Source organism: Elephantulus edwardii, unplaced genomic scaffold (genome assembly GCF_000299155.1).
Source record: "Elephantulus edwardii isolate Elephantulus edwardi_28Jun2011 unplaced genomic scaffold, EleEdw1.0 scaffold00464, whole genome shotgun sequence".
Lineage (NCBI taxonomy): Eukaryota > Metazoa > Chordata > Mammalia > Macroscelidea > Macroscelididae > Elephantulus > Elephantulus edwardii.
Genome location: NW_006400214.1, coordinates 355,092 through 372,177, shown reverse-complemented (window position 1 = coordinate 372,177; position 17,086 = coordinate 355,092). Strand labels below are relative to the sequence as shown.

At 37.1% G+C, this 17,086-nt stretch overlaps 1 protein-coding gene across 2 annotated transcripts in view; it reads right to left on the bottom strand.

Annotated features, from left to right (window-relative positions):
- ATRX (alpha thalassemia/mental retardation syndrome X-linked) overlaps positions 1–17,086 on the bottom strand; it is a 301,403-nt gene that overhangs the window by 144,668 nt on the left and 139,649 nt on the right. For both annotated transcript variants that reach the window (XM_006902875.1, XM_006902876.1), the window contains 2 exons: positions 2,596–2,737; positions 1,358–1,467 (listed from right to left, as the gene is read on the bottom strand). In XM_006902875.1, coding sequence (XP_006902937.1) covers positions 1,358–1,467; positions 2,596–2,737 — 252 coding nt within the window. The remainder of the gene's footprint in view (positions 1–1,357; positions 1,468–2,595; positions 2,738–17,086) is intronic.

Here is a 17,086-nt window from a genome sequence, read left to right as displayed (position 1 = left end):
CATTCCTCTTCATAAAGTCCAGCTTCCCAAATAATTTGCTCACCATACAAACTGAATAGGTATGGAAAAAGAATACAACTCTGGTGTGTACTCTACTTAATTTTAAGCCATGCAGTCTTCCCTTGTGCTGTTCGCACAATAGCTTCCTGGTCCAGGTATAAGTTTTGCATGTGTACTAATATGTACTCTGGGACTCCAATTCTCAATGTCAGCTACAACGTATTACACTCCACACAGTCAAACACCTTTGCACAGTCAATAAAGCACAAATAGACATACTTCTGGTATTCTCTATTTTCAACAAGAATATATCTGGCATTAGCAATGCTAACCCTAATGCCACATCCTCTTCTAAATCCTGCTTGAACTTCTGGAAGTTCTCTATCTATGTACTGTTCTAGCAGTTTTTAAATGATCTTCAGCACTATTTTGCTTGTATATGATATTGTTCAATAGTTTCTACAATCCTTGAAACAGACATCATGCTGGATAAAGAGTAACATGAAAGGAGAGTAAGACTTTGAACAAAAGGGACTGGCACACTGACTTAAAGATTCAATGTTAAGATTTTTCATTCACAGTGTAAAAATGAGTCTAGTCAACTTGCTGCACCTAACAACAATGACAAGAATGTAACCAATAATAATTGAAAAGCCCTCACTTCTTAGTATACCCAACCACAAAAGGTCAACACAGCAGTATTTGACCAAGGACAGAACCAAAAAGTCAGGAAAGAGGATAGAAGGATAACTGAAAATAACAATTGCAGGGAAGACATGAGAATATTAAAATATAGGTACTGTAATTTGATTTCAAAACTTTGTTTTAAATCACTATAAAAGATTTATCAAAAAACAGAGACCTATGTTACATGATACCTTTCATTTCAAAGTACTGACATATTTACCTACAATAATTACTTTATGATTTATATTCATTAATGTAATAATTATTGGAAGTCCTACCATAAAAAATAATTTTAATGGTGAAAAATACATTATATTATTATAACATCACATTAGACTTCTAAAAGTTATCAAAAAAAATTATTTGATGTCAGTCCTTGCACTAATTGTTGCCTCTGCATATAAAATCACTGACTTGATTTAGGATCTCAATGCAAATATAATCTATTAAAGTGAAGCCTTCACTAGTTACCTTTCAATGCTTAGTTTTTCACTTTATTTTACTTAATGTGTTTGTTCCCACTAAAATATGGCAGATCTTATAATTAAATGTTTTCTTACTTTATCTACAAACCTCACAACAATGCATGGGATATAAAAGATTTCAATATAAACTTCTTGAATTAAGAAATATATAAAAAAAGAACTCCTTCACATTAGTTAGTTCTTACCTGCAAAGTCTTACCGAGCCCCATGCAATGGGCAAGAATGCATCCTGAACCTGGAGATTTTTTGGTTTTCTTAACAGACTCACAGCAGCAATCCCACATAAACTGAACACCTAAAAATGACAGATATTGAATTGCTGAATGTAAAGGTACAAGATTTTGGGGGGGTAATCTTTCTTCATGAAAACATTTCTGAGAATCAGAGTGAAATAAGAACTTAAAAGCTATAGAACTTATTAAATGAAAATGTTTTTTCTGGGTTTTCCCCCAGGTTTCCTGCACAAAATTAATTAGAAATCAGTGATCATAAATACAAAAAAGCAATGTGACTTTCATACCAAATCTTCTCTACGATGTGGCATGGCCCAAAGATAGCTGTCTATGAATATCCTGAAATATAAACTTCATTCAATGGTGGAATAAATTCCTATGAAATATGCCTTAACATGTTGCCACAAATGACGGCTAATGTGTTTCTAAGCCTGGTCGTCAATTTAAAAAGTGTGCGGCAACGCATTAATAAAGGAATCCAAAAAAGTCTCAAGATGATTTATAATTCCTATTTATGTTCAAGGAATAAAGAGGGCACTGTAGCAAAGCAATAAAAACCTTATAACATTCTTATGCACTCATTCAGAGATAATAAAATTAATTTTTTACACCTCCTGTTACTAAAACAGAAGGTATGAAGAGGTTTGTATTTTCTATCACCAATGTAGCATAACTATTAAAAGCATATCTGAAATATGCTGAAATAACATAATAGTAAAATGCTGGCTGCCCAGAAGGTCAGCTGTTTAAAACCATCAGCTTCTTTATTGGAGAAAGTTGTGAGAAGGTGCCTGTGCTAAGATTATAGCGTTAGAATCTTTACAGAAGAGTTTTACTTTGTACTACAATGAATCTAAGAAGTAAGACATACTTGACAACAATGGAATAGCATCTGTACCTACTATATCACCTACACTGCCCCATTAAAGAAGAGTATAAATAGATAAAAGACACTTGGCATACATACACTTTTGCAAGTAACATTTCCTTTACATTTAAAAATTATATTTTGTTCTATAACAATTCAATTCTTATCCCTTTCAATCCCATTGATCTAGCTTTAAGAGGGCAGAAACTGTGACTTTCCTTACTGTTACCACCAGTACTTTAGAGAATGTAAGTGACAGAGTAGACACGAAATTTTAGTAAAATTTAATTAAACATGATTTATATATCTAATAATTTCTTACCATCCACTTGATGGGGTTTCAATTTGATAACCATATTTCTATGAACTTGAACTAAAGGTTCTTTTGTTTCCTCATCTTCATCTAAAACCAATTTAGTTGTTATTGGACACTTGGTGGGCGAAGCATCTTCAATTTCTATCACCTAGAAACAAAAAGTTGGCAGTCAAGTTCACAGAAAATCCTAAAAGCAATGATGAAATGTCAATTTTTTTTTGGGGGGGGTACAGCAATGAAAGAATTTTTCTTTTATTTTTCAAAGAGAAGAGTGAACTGGAGAGGAGGCTGGGCAGGGAGAAAAATGCAATAATGAATGAAATGGAAATCCAAAGTTTCTGTAAACTTTCATTAAAATTAATAAAAAAACTCAGCAGTGAGGATGGTGGAACTTCATTTCACATACATTGGACAAGTCTCTGGAGCAGAATATTTTGCATAGTCAAGTGGGAAAACAAGAAGATCTTCAATGAGATGGACTAGCAATGATTATAACAATGGGCTTAAGAAAAGCACTAATTGTGATGATGGACCAGGACCAGGCAGGGGTTCCTGTTGTCATGAGTAGGGCAGTAGCGAGTTGGAACCACCTAACAGCAGCAACAAGAGTGTACACTTGCTGAGCTGCTCTGAGGTTTGAAGAGACAGCAGGCAGAGAACACTTCCACGAGTCTTGTTGCCTGGCTGTTGCTTAGACTGTTGAGCCATCATGTTGTTTTCAGATGAACTGTTCCTGGTGATGTGGCAGTTAAAGAACTCAGCTGTTGATGGAATAGGGGTTCCAACCCACTAACTGCCTGTGACAGAAAGATGTGGAAGTATGTTCCTCTGACGCCATCCAGCTTTGGAAAAGCCATGGGGCACCTACAGCACCCTCCAGTGGTGCTAGAGTCAGGTAATGGTTGTCAGATGTAATGGAGGTGACCCCAAAGGCCCCACAAGCTATTCTTTGGCTGCAAAGAAGCTGGTTGTTCTCCCACAGAGCTGCTAGTTAGGTTCCAACTCCCTCTTTCTTAGAGCTTAACTACAGTGCCACCAGGGTTCCTTCTGCATCTTTCCTATTACTCTCACTCCAGCCCTAACTCCTGGCTGCTTCCTTTATCTGGAATGCTCTTTCTAGAATGTTTTTTCCTTCCTTTCCCATGTGGCTAATTATCTCACTTCGTAGAAGCCTGATTCAATAGTCATCCTCTGCTGGGAGAAAAGCCTCATTCTGGAGCCTTCAATGCTCCTTAGTCTAGCCTCCGTCGGACACACCGAGTACTTGACACCTCTCTGGAACCCAAACTGGAGAAGGCAGAGCATTTGGCTTAGTTTTCCACTCAGTGCCCGGCGCCTGAGGAAAAGGACAATTTTGGTCATGCTGACTGAGAGGATGAGGGAGGAAGTGCGGCTGCAGGGGCCACGGGACCCCGGACAGCAGAGCAGCCCTACCTGGCTGGCACCCCAGTGCCTCCCTCATGAAGGCCTGGCACCACTCGGCGAGCCCAAGTCTGTGAGCTTCACCAGATTAATGTCAATTTTACATAGACAGTTCTACATGTTTAATCTCATACTATACATCCAATCTTTAATGATAAGGCCAGAAAAAAGTAAATGATTTACATTTTGTAAAATTAAAACAATTCCTATGATTCTAACTTGCTGTGGAAATGGCAGTACTAATTCTCATACTAGATCTTTTCAATATAATGAAATACAGTTGGAACGAAAAAACCAGGGTCAACTCATAATTCAAAATAAATTATGACATCAACATAAAAATGCAGACAGGTGACTCTAAACCACAAACAGGGCTATTTCTCCTAGAAGATATTTTTGATACATGAGCAAGGACATTTGGGCTACTATAATTAAGAACAGGATAAGATCAATATATAATATAGGTGTAAGGATGATGTAAAAGTTCTATAAAAGCAATGCACCATCAGCATCGATGACAGCTCTAGGCATGCAGCATCACTGCTGCTGGTCAGCCAAGACTTGAGAAAAGGACCAATAAATAGGTAGCAACTTTGTGAGTGGCAGGAGGCAGAGACAAGTCAAGAGATCAGAGCTGTAGTGGGCAGCAGTTTCACGAGAGATTGGTGACTTTCAGCCTCAACACCTGACCCATAAAATCTGGGGTTGGCTGGGGGAGGTGGAAGGACTGCTGACAAGGCCTGGTGAGAGTAGGAAGGGGAGGGACAGAAGTGGATACTAAAGGAAGTGGATGATGGAAGAGTAGGGCAGGGGTGGAACCAAAACATAGACAGCAGAGTGGGGTGGAGGTGAGCGGGAAATGAATACTTCGGGGTAAAATGCTTTTCTACCAGATATTACTCTAAAGTTGGACATCTAAATTGAGGCAGAATAGAAAGAAGGACTGGCCACACGCTTAGAAATAACAGGTCTTTGAAAATCCTATGCTAAATAGGGCACACTTAGACTAGCAGATATGGCACCTGAGGATGAGTCCTTAGGTCAGCAATCACAAAGAAATAGGAACGATTTCAAGCAGACGCTAGCTATTAGAACTTGGATTGTGAGAAGCATGAATGTAGATGAATCTGATACAGTCTGGAGACTAAGGTGCGCCTGATACAGGCCATGGTCTTTGCAATCACTTGCTATATGTCACGAGAGCTGAACAATGACTAGGGAGGATAGGAGAATTGATGCCTTTGAGCTGTGGTGCTAGAGAAGATTACTGAATATTATCATGGACTGCAAGGAGAACAAACAAGTTATTCCAGGTTGCTCCTTGGAGGCAAGAATTCTGAAGCTTTGTCCGACATACTTTGGATATGTTACAAGGAGGGACCAGTTCTTGGAGTGGGACATCATGCTTGGGAGGGCAGAGGAACAGCGCAGGACAGGAAGACCCTCAATGAGATAGACTGATTCAGTGACTAGGGTAATGAGGTATGTGTGTCAGAGACAGTAAGATTGGCACAGGACAGAGCAGGTTTTAGGGCTGTTGTACATAAGATCGCTATGAGTCACAGGCGCCTCTATGGCACATAACAAAAACAAGAGAAAAATGGAATGCAAAAATATTGACATACTAGGCATTGGTGAAATGGATGGGTTAGCATAGGACATTCTGAATCAGACAATCAATATGATATACTATGCCAGAAATGAAAGGGTCAGGAAAAATGAGTGTGCATTCATAGTTAAAAAGATCATTTCATCTTGAAATACAATGTTGTGAGTGGAAGGATAATATCCATACACATACAAGTAAGATCTCTCAATATCACCATCATTCAAATACACTCACCAAAAACCAGAGCAAAAAAAGAGGAAACAGTTGATTTCTACCAACTTTCACAGTCAGAAATTGATCAAACATGCAACCAGGATACTATAATAAAATACAATACAGATTCTCACCACGAACCAACTGGCAGTATCGTGACAGATGGAAAACACTCACATGCTTAATTTAAAAAACAAGACTCATGGAACAAGCATTCAAGAAACCAAAAGATGAACTGCTTTAGGAAGGAAAATCTGTTGTTGGACCTCTCCAGAGTGCTGAAGAGCAAGGATATCAGTCTACAGACTAAGGTACACCTGATCCAGGCCACAGTCCTCACAAATACATGCTATGCAACAGACAGCTAGACAATAACCAAGGATGACAGAGAAGAATTGATGTCTTTGTGGTGACGGAGAAAAACACTGAACATACCATGGATTGTTGAGAGTTACTGTACATAGGGTAGCTGAGTCCTAGTAGACTCAACGGCACATAAAAACAATATACAAAGAATTTGCAAGAATATTCTAGCCTGATGTCAAAAGGATCTACACTAAAAACACTGTAAATATGTTATAAAAGAGAGAAATCTGAGAACTACAGACATAAAAGCATAAGAAAATTACTAAATTATCTTAAAATAGAAAAAAAATCCCAAATTCCTAATTTAAAAGAAAGTACATGATCACAAATATATATGATGAGTTGTTTGTGCATGCATTATGTATGAATGCACATATTGTGCTATTATAATTTAGGCTATTATGTTAAATAGGTACAAATATTCTCAGTGTTTGTTTGCACTAATTAGACAATTGTCTTGTGGTCCAAGTATTAGTTTCGAATGAGCATAATCATATGTTCTGGGATTCCCATTCTTCTCAATGTTAGCCACAGTTTGTTGTGATCCACTCAGTCAAATACCTTCGTATAGTCAATGAAACAAAGACAGACATTCCTCTAGTACTCTCTACTACTGGCCAAGATCTGACATTGTCACTGACGTCCCTTGTGCCACAGTCTCTTTTCAATCGGCTTGTATTTCTAGTAGGTCTCTATCAATTAACTGTTCCTGTCATTTTTGGATGATCTTCAGCATGATTTCACTAGCATGTGATATTGTTCAATAATTATCACACTATCAGATAAGCTTTTTTTATAACAGGAATAAATATGGCTCTCTTTCAGTCCGTTGGCCAGATGGTTATCCTCTAGATTTCAGGGCACAATCTGGTGAATACTTCCAGGTCTACACATGGTTTTTTTAAATACTTCATTGGTATTCCATCAATTCCTTGGGCCTTGTTTTTTTACCAATTTCTTCAGATTCTTCAGAGTAGCTTGAACTTCCCCCTTCATCACCATTGGCTCTTGATCATATGCTGTTTCATGAAATTTTTCTGTCAGCCAATGTTTAGTGGTACAATGACCCTGAGTACTTCCATCTACTTTAATACTTTTAATCTTGGATCATTCAATATTCTACCCATAGAATCCTTAAGTATTGCTACTTGACGCTAGAATTCTTAGGTTCCATTAGTTTAGAGATGCCAAGAGAGTTCAGCTGTTTTGATTCTCTGACTCCAATTCTTTGCATATTTCATTATAATACTTTACTCTGTATTCCTGAGCTGCTCCTTGAAATAATCTGTTCAGCTTCTTAATCTCTTGATTTCTTCCCTTTGTGTTGACTTCTCAGTGCTCTAGGACAATATTCAGAGTCTGTACGAACATTCATTTCAGTCTTTTCATCCTCATTGGTCTCTGGAATGGCCTTTTGCATTCTTAATGGATAATTTTTATGTACTCCCACACAGCTCATCTGGCATTTGTTCAATAGTATCCAATGACTCACACCTGTTCCAGAGATTGTTTTTTAATTCATGTGGGATAGATTCAAAGTCAAATTTTGGTTCTTAAGCATTTTATTTTCTTTAGCTTCACTTTAAACATTTCTTCAAATGTCTGTTGGCCTAGAATATATCTCCATCTGTGAAAATTCTTTTAATGCCTTTTGCCCATTTTGTAATTGGGTTAGTAGTCTTTTTCTTGTGGACTTTCTAAAGATTTATCCCCGTGCGCAACAAATACTTTTCCCAACAGGATGAAAAGAAAACCTACAGACTAGGAATAAACATTGGGCAATAACAGCTCAGACAAGAGTACTGTAACAAAAGTGTACAGAATACTCCTGGGAAAATATTTTTTTTAAAGTATAGGCATCAATTATCCTCACGGATTTGAAATGTTAGATGACATGGGAATCCAATTAACTACATCTGTGTGAAGGGAGGATTGAGAAAATTAGTATCACAGAAGATTAGTATCAGCAGCTAAAATTAGACTAGGGGCTGAGTATAAAATAGGCAATCAATTACAACTGTAAATTCTAAGGATGTAAACAAAGGTAAATACTTTATACTGTAATCCAAATAACCTGAGTTGCTGTTTTGGAGCTTTGTTACAATAGTCTTCTGAGACTCCCTGACATACAGATGGAAGCAGCTAATCGCTGACGTTCCATTTAATTTCTAAGGTAAGAAATCACACAGAAATAGACAGCTGATCCTTCTCTGTAAAGAACTACTGTTGTTATTTTTAAATGGTGAGTAATCACAGCCAACCTATGTACAATGGATATGAACTCTGCCCTATTCTAGTCATCTTCACTATAGCTAATCCATTCAAGCCCCTAGCTACAATCACTGTATTGATGCATCTTATTGAGGATGTTCCTCTCATTTGCTGACCACTGCACCTTTCCAAATATGATGTCTTTTTCCCAAAGAAAGAAACCTCTTAACAATGTGCCCAGAGAATAGGAGATGAAACTGCATCATCTTTGCCTCAAAGGAGCACCCTGTTTGCACATGATTGAAGAAATATTTGTTGGTTGTTCAAGCAGTTCATGAGATAATTCAGTACTCTGATCCAACACACCCACTATGGTATCGATTTTTCATCAATCATCCATGTTGTTGTTGTTGTTGTGTGCCCTCAAGTCATCTGCAACTCATAACGACCCTATGTACAGCACTCCTATATCATACTCTATACTCGGCTAATTGTATCTGACACACCTACCACTATTAAGCCTAGTCACTAAATCAATCCATCTCATCAAGGATCTTCCTCTCTTTCAACTTCCATCCTCGTAAGCATCCTCTCCAAGGATTGGTCCCTCCTTGCAACATGTCCAAAGTATGTCACACAAAGCTTCAGAATCCTTGCCTCAAAGGAGCAGCATGGTTTAACCCTTCTAGAATGAACTTGTTTGTGTTCCTAGCAGTCCATGGTCTGTTTGATACTGTTCTCCAGCATCACAGCTAAAATGCATCAATTCTCCCTCTATCATCCCTAGTCCAGCTTTCTGCTGCATAGAAAGTAATTGCAAGACTTAAATTAGGTGCACTTTAGTCTCCAGACTGACATCATTGTTCTTCTGTACTTTGGAGAGGTCTCTAACAGCTGACTTTCCCAATGCAATTGTCTTTTAATTTTCTGACTGCTGGTACCAAGAGTGTTCATTGTGGAGCCAAGCAAACTGAAGCTGTCATCCAGTCACTGTAAAACTTTCATATACAGAGCAAGTAACTGAAAAGACCATGGCAATAGGAGCACGTTAAGTCTTTAAACTGACATTAATGTTGCTCAACATCAAGGAGAGATCTATGACAGTAAATTCTCTGAATTCAACGCCTTTAATTATTAATAAATTTTATATTGGTTTGTATACAGATTTCGTATACATTGTGTTACATTTATGTACATCGTGTTGGAAACATTCTTTCGTTCAGTTTCATAAAATCATTATAATACATTTGGTTTTTTAACATTAAACACCACTGATATATGACTGTTGGTACCAAGTATGCTGATTGTAGATGTAAGACAAAATCTTTAACAACTTCAATCTTCTCATTGTCACGATGGTGTCTAATGGTCCAGTGGTTAAGATTGTTTTCTTAAAATTAAGATTTTCACATTATAGAATACTGCAGCCTTTCAGCTCCTATAGCAAGTGCTTCAAGACTTTTTTGCTTTCAGCATGCGAGATCCTGTCATATGCATAAGTTATTGATAACTTCCTAAGATCCTAATATCACATTCTTCTCTATAAAACCCAATTTCTTAAATAATTTAGTCTGCATAAAGATTGAATAGGTATAGGAAAAGGATACAGCCTTGACACATATTTCTTGGTTCCTCTATGTTTTCACATCATCATTTTAGTCTGGGGATAGGTTTTACATGAGAATAATTAAGTATTCTGTAATTCTCATTCTTCTCAATGTCAGCTGTAAAATGTTATTGTCCACAAAGTAAAATGTCTTTGTATAATCAATAAAACATAAATAAGACATTCTCCTGGTATTTTCTGCTTTCAGCCAAGATCCATCTGACATTAGCAATGACATCCTCCATGCCATGGGCTCTTCTAAATCTAGTGCACATTTATAGCAGTTCTCTGCAAGGATAATCTTCAGCAAGATTTTATTTGCAAGAGATATTTATGACATTTTTTACAGTGACCTCTTCTACTATAGTGATCTCTTCCACTCAGTTGCCCAAGTGGTTGTATTCCAAATTTCTTGACATGAACTGGTAATCAAGTACAGGGCTGCATCTCTTACTTGAACCAAGTCAACAGGTATCCAACAATTCCTATAGCCTTAATTACAGCCAATGCCTTCAGTTTAAATAAACATCTTCCTTGTTCATATGCTACTTCATAAAATGGATCTCTGTCATGTAATTCTTACAGAAACAGTGACTCTCTGTATTAGCTCATATTCTTTTGACAATTCTTGGATCATTCAAGATTTTACATATGACATCCAACAAGATTGGAATTAAACACTTAAATTTGCTGTTTACTTCTCATTCTTTCACAGCTCTTTTCAATAATAAACCTGTATGTAAGGGCCTATGACTTTGAGGAGCATAATAAATTGTCAATAACCGTGAGGACTGAGGAAATGTCAAAAGCATCCCTCCCTAGCTATTTATGGCTAATTATTCCATATGTCTTGGTAGAAATATGTGAATAGGTTACATAAGTCTATCAGAAAAAAGACTGTCTAGTCTCCCTACTGAACTGAGCTGATCAAGCTGATGTATTTGAGAAATTGATCAAGAAAAAAGAAGAGAATACGGTGAATCCTTTGGGACGAGTCTTATATCAGTCAGATCATGATGTACATGGTGTACAGCAGCCAAAACAATCACAGCACAGAACTAGAGACCCAGTGTGAGACAGAGAAGATCCTTGGCTAAGAGCCTTTTCCCAAAGTAAGAAAATCTGAGAAAAGAGTACTTGAGGGAAGAGTAATAATTGGCATGACTGTGACCTTATTTACAGTGGGCTAAAAGTACAAGTATCAAGGCTGATGTGCCTGAGAGCATATTTCAGAAACTTTCCTGACTTAGTGATTACATCTTCCTGCCAACATCAACTAAAGCATTTAATATCCCTAATATGGTTTTGTGTGGTTTGTGAACCATGACATCAGATTTCACTCCCCCTAAAGCAGTAAGACTGGATCTTGAATGAACAAAAAGTGGTTCAAGAGTGAGGAGGACATGGCTGACCTCATGGAAAATAGTTTGGTGTTGTTGATGTTGTTGACTGGGAGAGTTCTCCTATAAAGTTGGTAAAGGTCACATAGTTATCCCTAGGTGGCCTTTACATATCATATCATATCAGCACAATAATCACTAAACAAAGAGAAAACAGAAAGAGGTAGTTGTTTTCGTTGTTGATTGCCCTGAGTAGTGTATGACACCATGAACAAAAGGCCTGAAGCCCCTCCACAACCACTGAAATTTATCAAAGTTCATAGAGTTTCCGGAAGCATGTTATTTAGGAAGTGGAAGTCACTCCTGCTTCCAAAAGGAAATAGTTAAAAAAGACTAAATGTTCTTGTTGTTGTTACGTGCTGTCCAGTCACAACTCATAGAAACTGTATATACAAGAACTCTGAACCCTGCTATATCTTCAGCCAACATTATGATCTCCAACACATCTACCCTCATTATCCCAGTCACCAAGTCAAGCAATCTCATCTAGGGTTTTCCACACCTGTGCTCTCTCCTCCACCCTCCCAAGCATGAATTCCCTCTGCAAGGACTAGTCCCTCCTTGCAACATACCCAAAGTAGGTGAGAGGGAACCTCAGAATCCTTGCCTCCAAGGAACAGCCTGGTTTCACCCTCTATAGGACGAACTTGTTTGTTCTCCTACCAGTCCATTGTATATTCAATACTGTTCTCCAGCACAACAGCTAAAATGCACCATTTCTCCTTCTATCTCATATCTTCATATCTCCTTCTCAATAATTCTCCAGCTTTCTGACACATAGCAAGTAATTTCAAAGACAATGTCCTGGATTAGGCACACCTTAGTCTCCAAACAGACATCGCTGCTCCTTAGTACTCTGGATATGTTCCTGACAGCTGACTTTCCCAAAGTAACTTGTCTTTTGATGTCCTGGCTACTGATACCAAGAGTGTTGATTTTGGAGACAGGCAAAATGAAGCTGTTAACAATCTCAATCGCTTCACCATTTATCATGATGCTGCCAATCGACTTAGAAGTAAGAATCTTTGTTTTCTTGATGTTGAGCTTCAATCCATATTGAAGGCTACAATCCTTGACCTTCTACCACAATCGCTTAATGTCCTCCTCACTTTCAGAAAAATAAAAGATTGTGTCACCAGCATAATGCAGGTTGTGCATAAGTCTTCCTCCAATCTTGATATAGAATTCTTCCTCATAGAGCCCTGCCTCCTAGATAATCTGTTCCACATATAAACACTTCTTGGACATATACCCTTCTCAATTTTAGCCCATGCAGTGTTTACTTGCTCTGTTCTGATGACTGCCTTTTGGTCCATGTATAGGTTTCACATGAACACAATCAAGTGTTCTGGGATGTCCATTCTTCTCAGAGTCAGCCACAGTTTATTATGATTACATAGTCAAATGCCTTTGCAGAATCAAGGAAACACAGATAGGCATTCCTCTGACACACTGCTTTCAGCCACGATCCTTCTAACATTAGCTATAATAACCCTAGTACCACAACATTTTCTAAAACCAGCTTGAATATCAGGCAGTTCTCTGATGATGTGCTGTTCTAGTTGTTTTTGGATAATTTTCAGAAGAATCTTGCTTACATATGCTATCCATCATATGGTTCCATAATTTCTCCACTCTGTCGTGTCACTGTTCTTTGGAATGAGAACAAATACAGATCACTTCCAGTCAATTGGCCAGGTGGTTGTCCTCCAGATTTCTTGACACAACCTGGTGATTGCATCTCAGGCAGCATCTGTTTCTTGAAATATGTTAATTGCCATGCCGTCAACTCCTGAGACCACGATTTAGCAAATACGTTCAGAGCAACATGATCTTCTTCCCTCATCACCACAGGCTCTTGGTCATATGTTGTTTCACAAAATTTTTCTGTGTCAGCCAATTCCTTTTGATACAGTGACTCTGTATACTTTAATCTTCATTTAATGCTTCATAGATCATTCAATATTCTGATCATAGCATACTTAAATATTGCAACTCAAGGTCTGAATTTGTTCTCCAGTTCCTTGACATTAAGAAATCATGAGTGAGTTCAACCCCTGTGATTTTCTGACTGCAGCTCTTTGAAAATTTTGTTATAATACTTTGTTTTGTCTTCCCATGCTGCTCTATGAAATCTTCTGGTCATTTTCTTAATTTCTTCCATTTGCTTTAGCTTCTAGGCATTTTAGGGCAATATTCAGAGTCTCTTCTGACATTCATTTTGGTCTTTTCTTCCTCGTCTCCCTTTGTAATGTTCTTTTGCATTGTACACGGATGACACTCTTTATATCCTACCACAGCTCATCTGGTCTTTCCTGATTGGTGAAAAACACTACACTCATGATCATACATTAAGAGTTTGGAAGATAACATTACTATATTTATATATCTAAGTGTATAGGAGAGCCAACAGGGGGCACAGCTGAATAAACTTTGAAGCAAAACAAAGAATCTGGAGGAAGAGAGCTGTTAGTCTGAGGCCACAGTGTTAGCAATCATTAAAACCATCTACACTATAAGCCCGAAGTCAGTGTTTGACATTCTACTTTACTGAATAGAAACTGAGTAAGCAGCCATGGAACTATTGGTTTCTCTCAAAACAAAGATGTACACAAAAAATTAGTGACCAAAGGAACCTCAACTTTTATAACAAAGCAATCAGAAAAACTAGATGGTGCCTGGCTACCATGAATGACTATGTTTAAAGGGATCACACCAGAATAAGGGGAATAGAGTATAGGAAAATGAGGGAATCACTCACTCATAAGAATGAGTTAAACACAAAGTTAAAAGCCACAGCATTTAGACAATGGTACGGCCAAACTGCAGAGAAGAATATAACAATTCAGAATAATCAGAATTACAGGGAGGAAGTGAGGAGAAAACTTATATTTTGGAGACTAAAAATTATGTGAAGAAACAAATTAGAAGTGAAAATCTGAACGAAAACCTATTTGCCTTGTAAAATATTAACACAAATCTCTCAGGCATACTCACAAACAAAATCAATGGGTGGTTAGGGTGAAGGAAAGGGGAAAGATGTTGTGAGAAAACAATTTATTCAAACTTTGTAAATAAGTCAGAGTAAAATTTATATACATCTATATATATTCTGTAGGAGAAATGACAATATTTACATTAAAATTTTCTATAATGTTATCTGAAAATCATGTGAATATGAAAACCATATAAAGTCGACTTTTATCCTAAGATATAATGAAGGAAAGGTGCAATAACTCAGTTGGAACGAACAAAGGGCTGACCTTCTAATGAGTTAGAATACTGTACATCACTCAGATGGAGAATGAACATTTTTTTCCTCAAAGAGCTGGTGGAGAATTTGAACCATCACGACAGAAAATTTTGCCTGACATACTTTGGGTATGGTTGTAGGAAGGGCTAGTCCATGAAAAGGGACATAACACTTAGAAAGGTCACCAAAAGAGAGGACAACCCTAAAGAACATGAACTAACCCAAGTGACTGTAAAAACAGCCTCAAGTATGTTTGAAGATTTCACTAAATAGGGCAAGGTTCAAATCTACTGTCCATGGGAACACAATCATCAATTAAACACCACCTAACAATAAATGGCCTAGTGAATATGGAGTTGCACTGTCAACTCTGAGGCACCTAGTTCAAACCCACTAGTAACTCCAGGAAAAAGAAACATAATCTGCTCCTACGGAACTTAGATCCTCTGGATACCTACTGGTAGTTCAGATATAACTTGGTTCAAACGTGGAAACAATGAACAGAAGTACTAGAGTGTTTTTATTCTGCTGTTTTAAATTTTTCATGTTTCATATACAGAACGATCTTGTATTCTCTTTCATTTTTCTTTCACCTTGTCATTCTCTCTCCATTTTTCCTTTCCTGTAATATATTCTAATTCTACTATCCAATGTATACTTCTCAGTCGTTTATTATACTATCCTGTTTGTTTTTATTAAGATGTGATTTGTTATAAAGTGTTGAGGTGTTTTCCCTTATTGTTTTTATCCTCCTTGTGTCCCTTTTTTCATTAGTCAAATCTTAAAAGAGACAGTAATGTCCAGCGACATATACACTTCCTGAATGTCCATCCATCATTCAAGACAAAAGGACTGCTCCTGCTCCACCTGATTGATGAAAGATTGCAAAGCACAATCAGACTAATCACTTCTAAAGAATTGCAAACATAAAGCACACACATCTACATCCTCTATTCACGACGGGAACGAACGTGAAATATTAAGAAATGCAAAATTAGCAAATGGCATTAGAAACTACATTTCTAAGTACAAAATACACTAAAGGGCAACAGTTTAATATCAGAGACAGTGTAAAAAAAGAAACAAACAAAAAACCAAGCAGGACAAAATAAAAAGATGCTCAATTTCAAATAAATTTTTGAAATAAAAAACTCCTATTAGAATTTTTAAGTAAGAAATTCCAAACAATTATAGTTCGTTTTCTAAAATAAACTGACTTAAAGGTCTAATACACAAAAATGGATGTAGAATTTTTTCTTTAAAATTCAAAGGAAAATGCTAAAAAGAATGTAAAATTTTAAGTTACTTTAGAACAAATTAAAATTTAGATTATGACTAAAATATTAGAAATAGTTACGACATTGGAATTCTTACACATCAGAACTGAAGAAAATGAAACAAAATTAGAAAAATGAAGGGGTAAAAAAGCCCTCAATAAAAGAACTTGTTTTAGAATAACAAAAAAGGAGAAAAATGAAGAAAGCATGAGAATCACGTATGGGGAAAAGCAGTATCAATGGATAAAAAAATATGACCTATAAATATGTTGTCTACAACAGAAATAACATAGAAACGAGGGTAAAGATGGGCAATATTTAACTTTCCCTGAAGGACAGAATATTAGAGTCTCACTAAAAGCATAGAAGATCAACACCAATTAGCCAATGTGATCTGGTAGACATCTCTAAAAAAAAAAATACACCTAATACAACTACTCTGGAAGCCAGTTTGCATTTCGTCAAAAAGCTGAACATAGACATTCCATATGATCCAGCTATTCCACTGCTTGGGATATATTTTCCGAAAATGAGAACTGAGGCACAAATGGAGATTTGTACACCAATGTTCATAGCACCATTATTCGCCATCTCAAGAACATGGAAACAGCCTAAATGTCCAACAACAATCAAATGGATCTAAAAATTGTGGTAGATTCATATAATGGAATACTATGCAGCATGCATGAACAAAGATTTTGAAAACCACTACTTAACTTGGGATGGACTGGAGAGCATTATGCTAACTGAACTAACTCAGGTCCCTAAAGACAAATATAAGACCATTATCGTAGAAATAGAAAGATAACGAGTAAAACCTGTATGAGAATCCAAGGAGGGGAGGGCAGGAAAACAAGCGTGAGGATGCACAGGGGTGTAATCACAGGGTTGCACAACTTGATAGGTAGCGGGAGAGAGGGGTAAAGGAAATGGGAAAGATCCGGTGTGAAAAACAATGTATATAAAGTTCGTAAGCAAACCCGTATAAAATAAAAATTTCATAGGACTGATTTCATACCACCTGAATTTCAGAATCATCTCAGGAACAGGTTTGAGGCCTTGAACACTAATGAGCGAAGACCAGATGACTTGTGGGAGGATGTCAAAGGTATCATTCAGAAAGAGTGCAAACGGTCATTA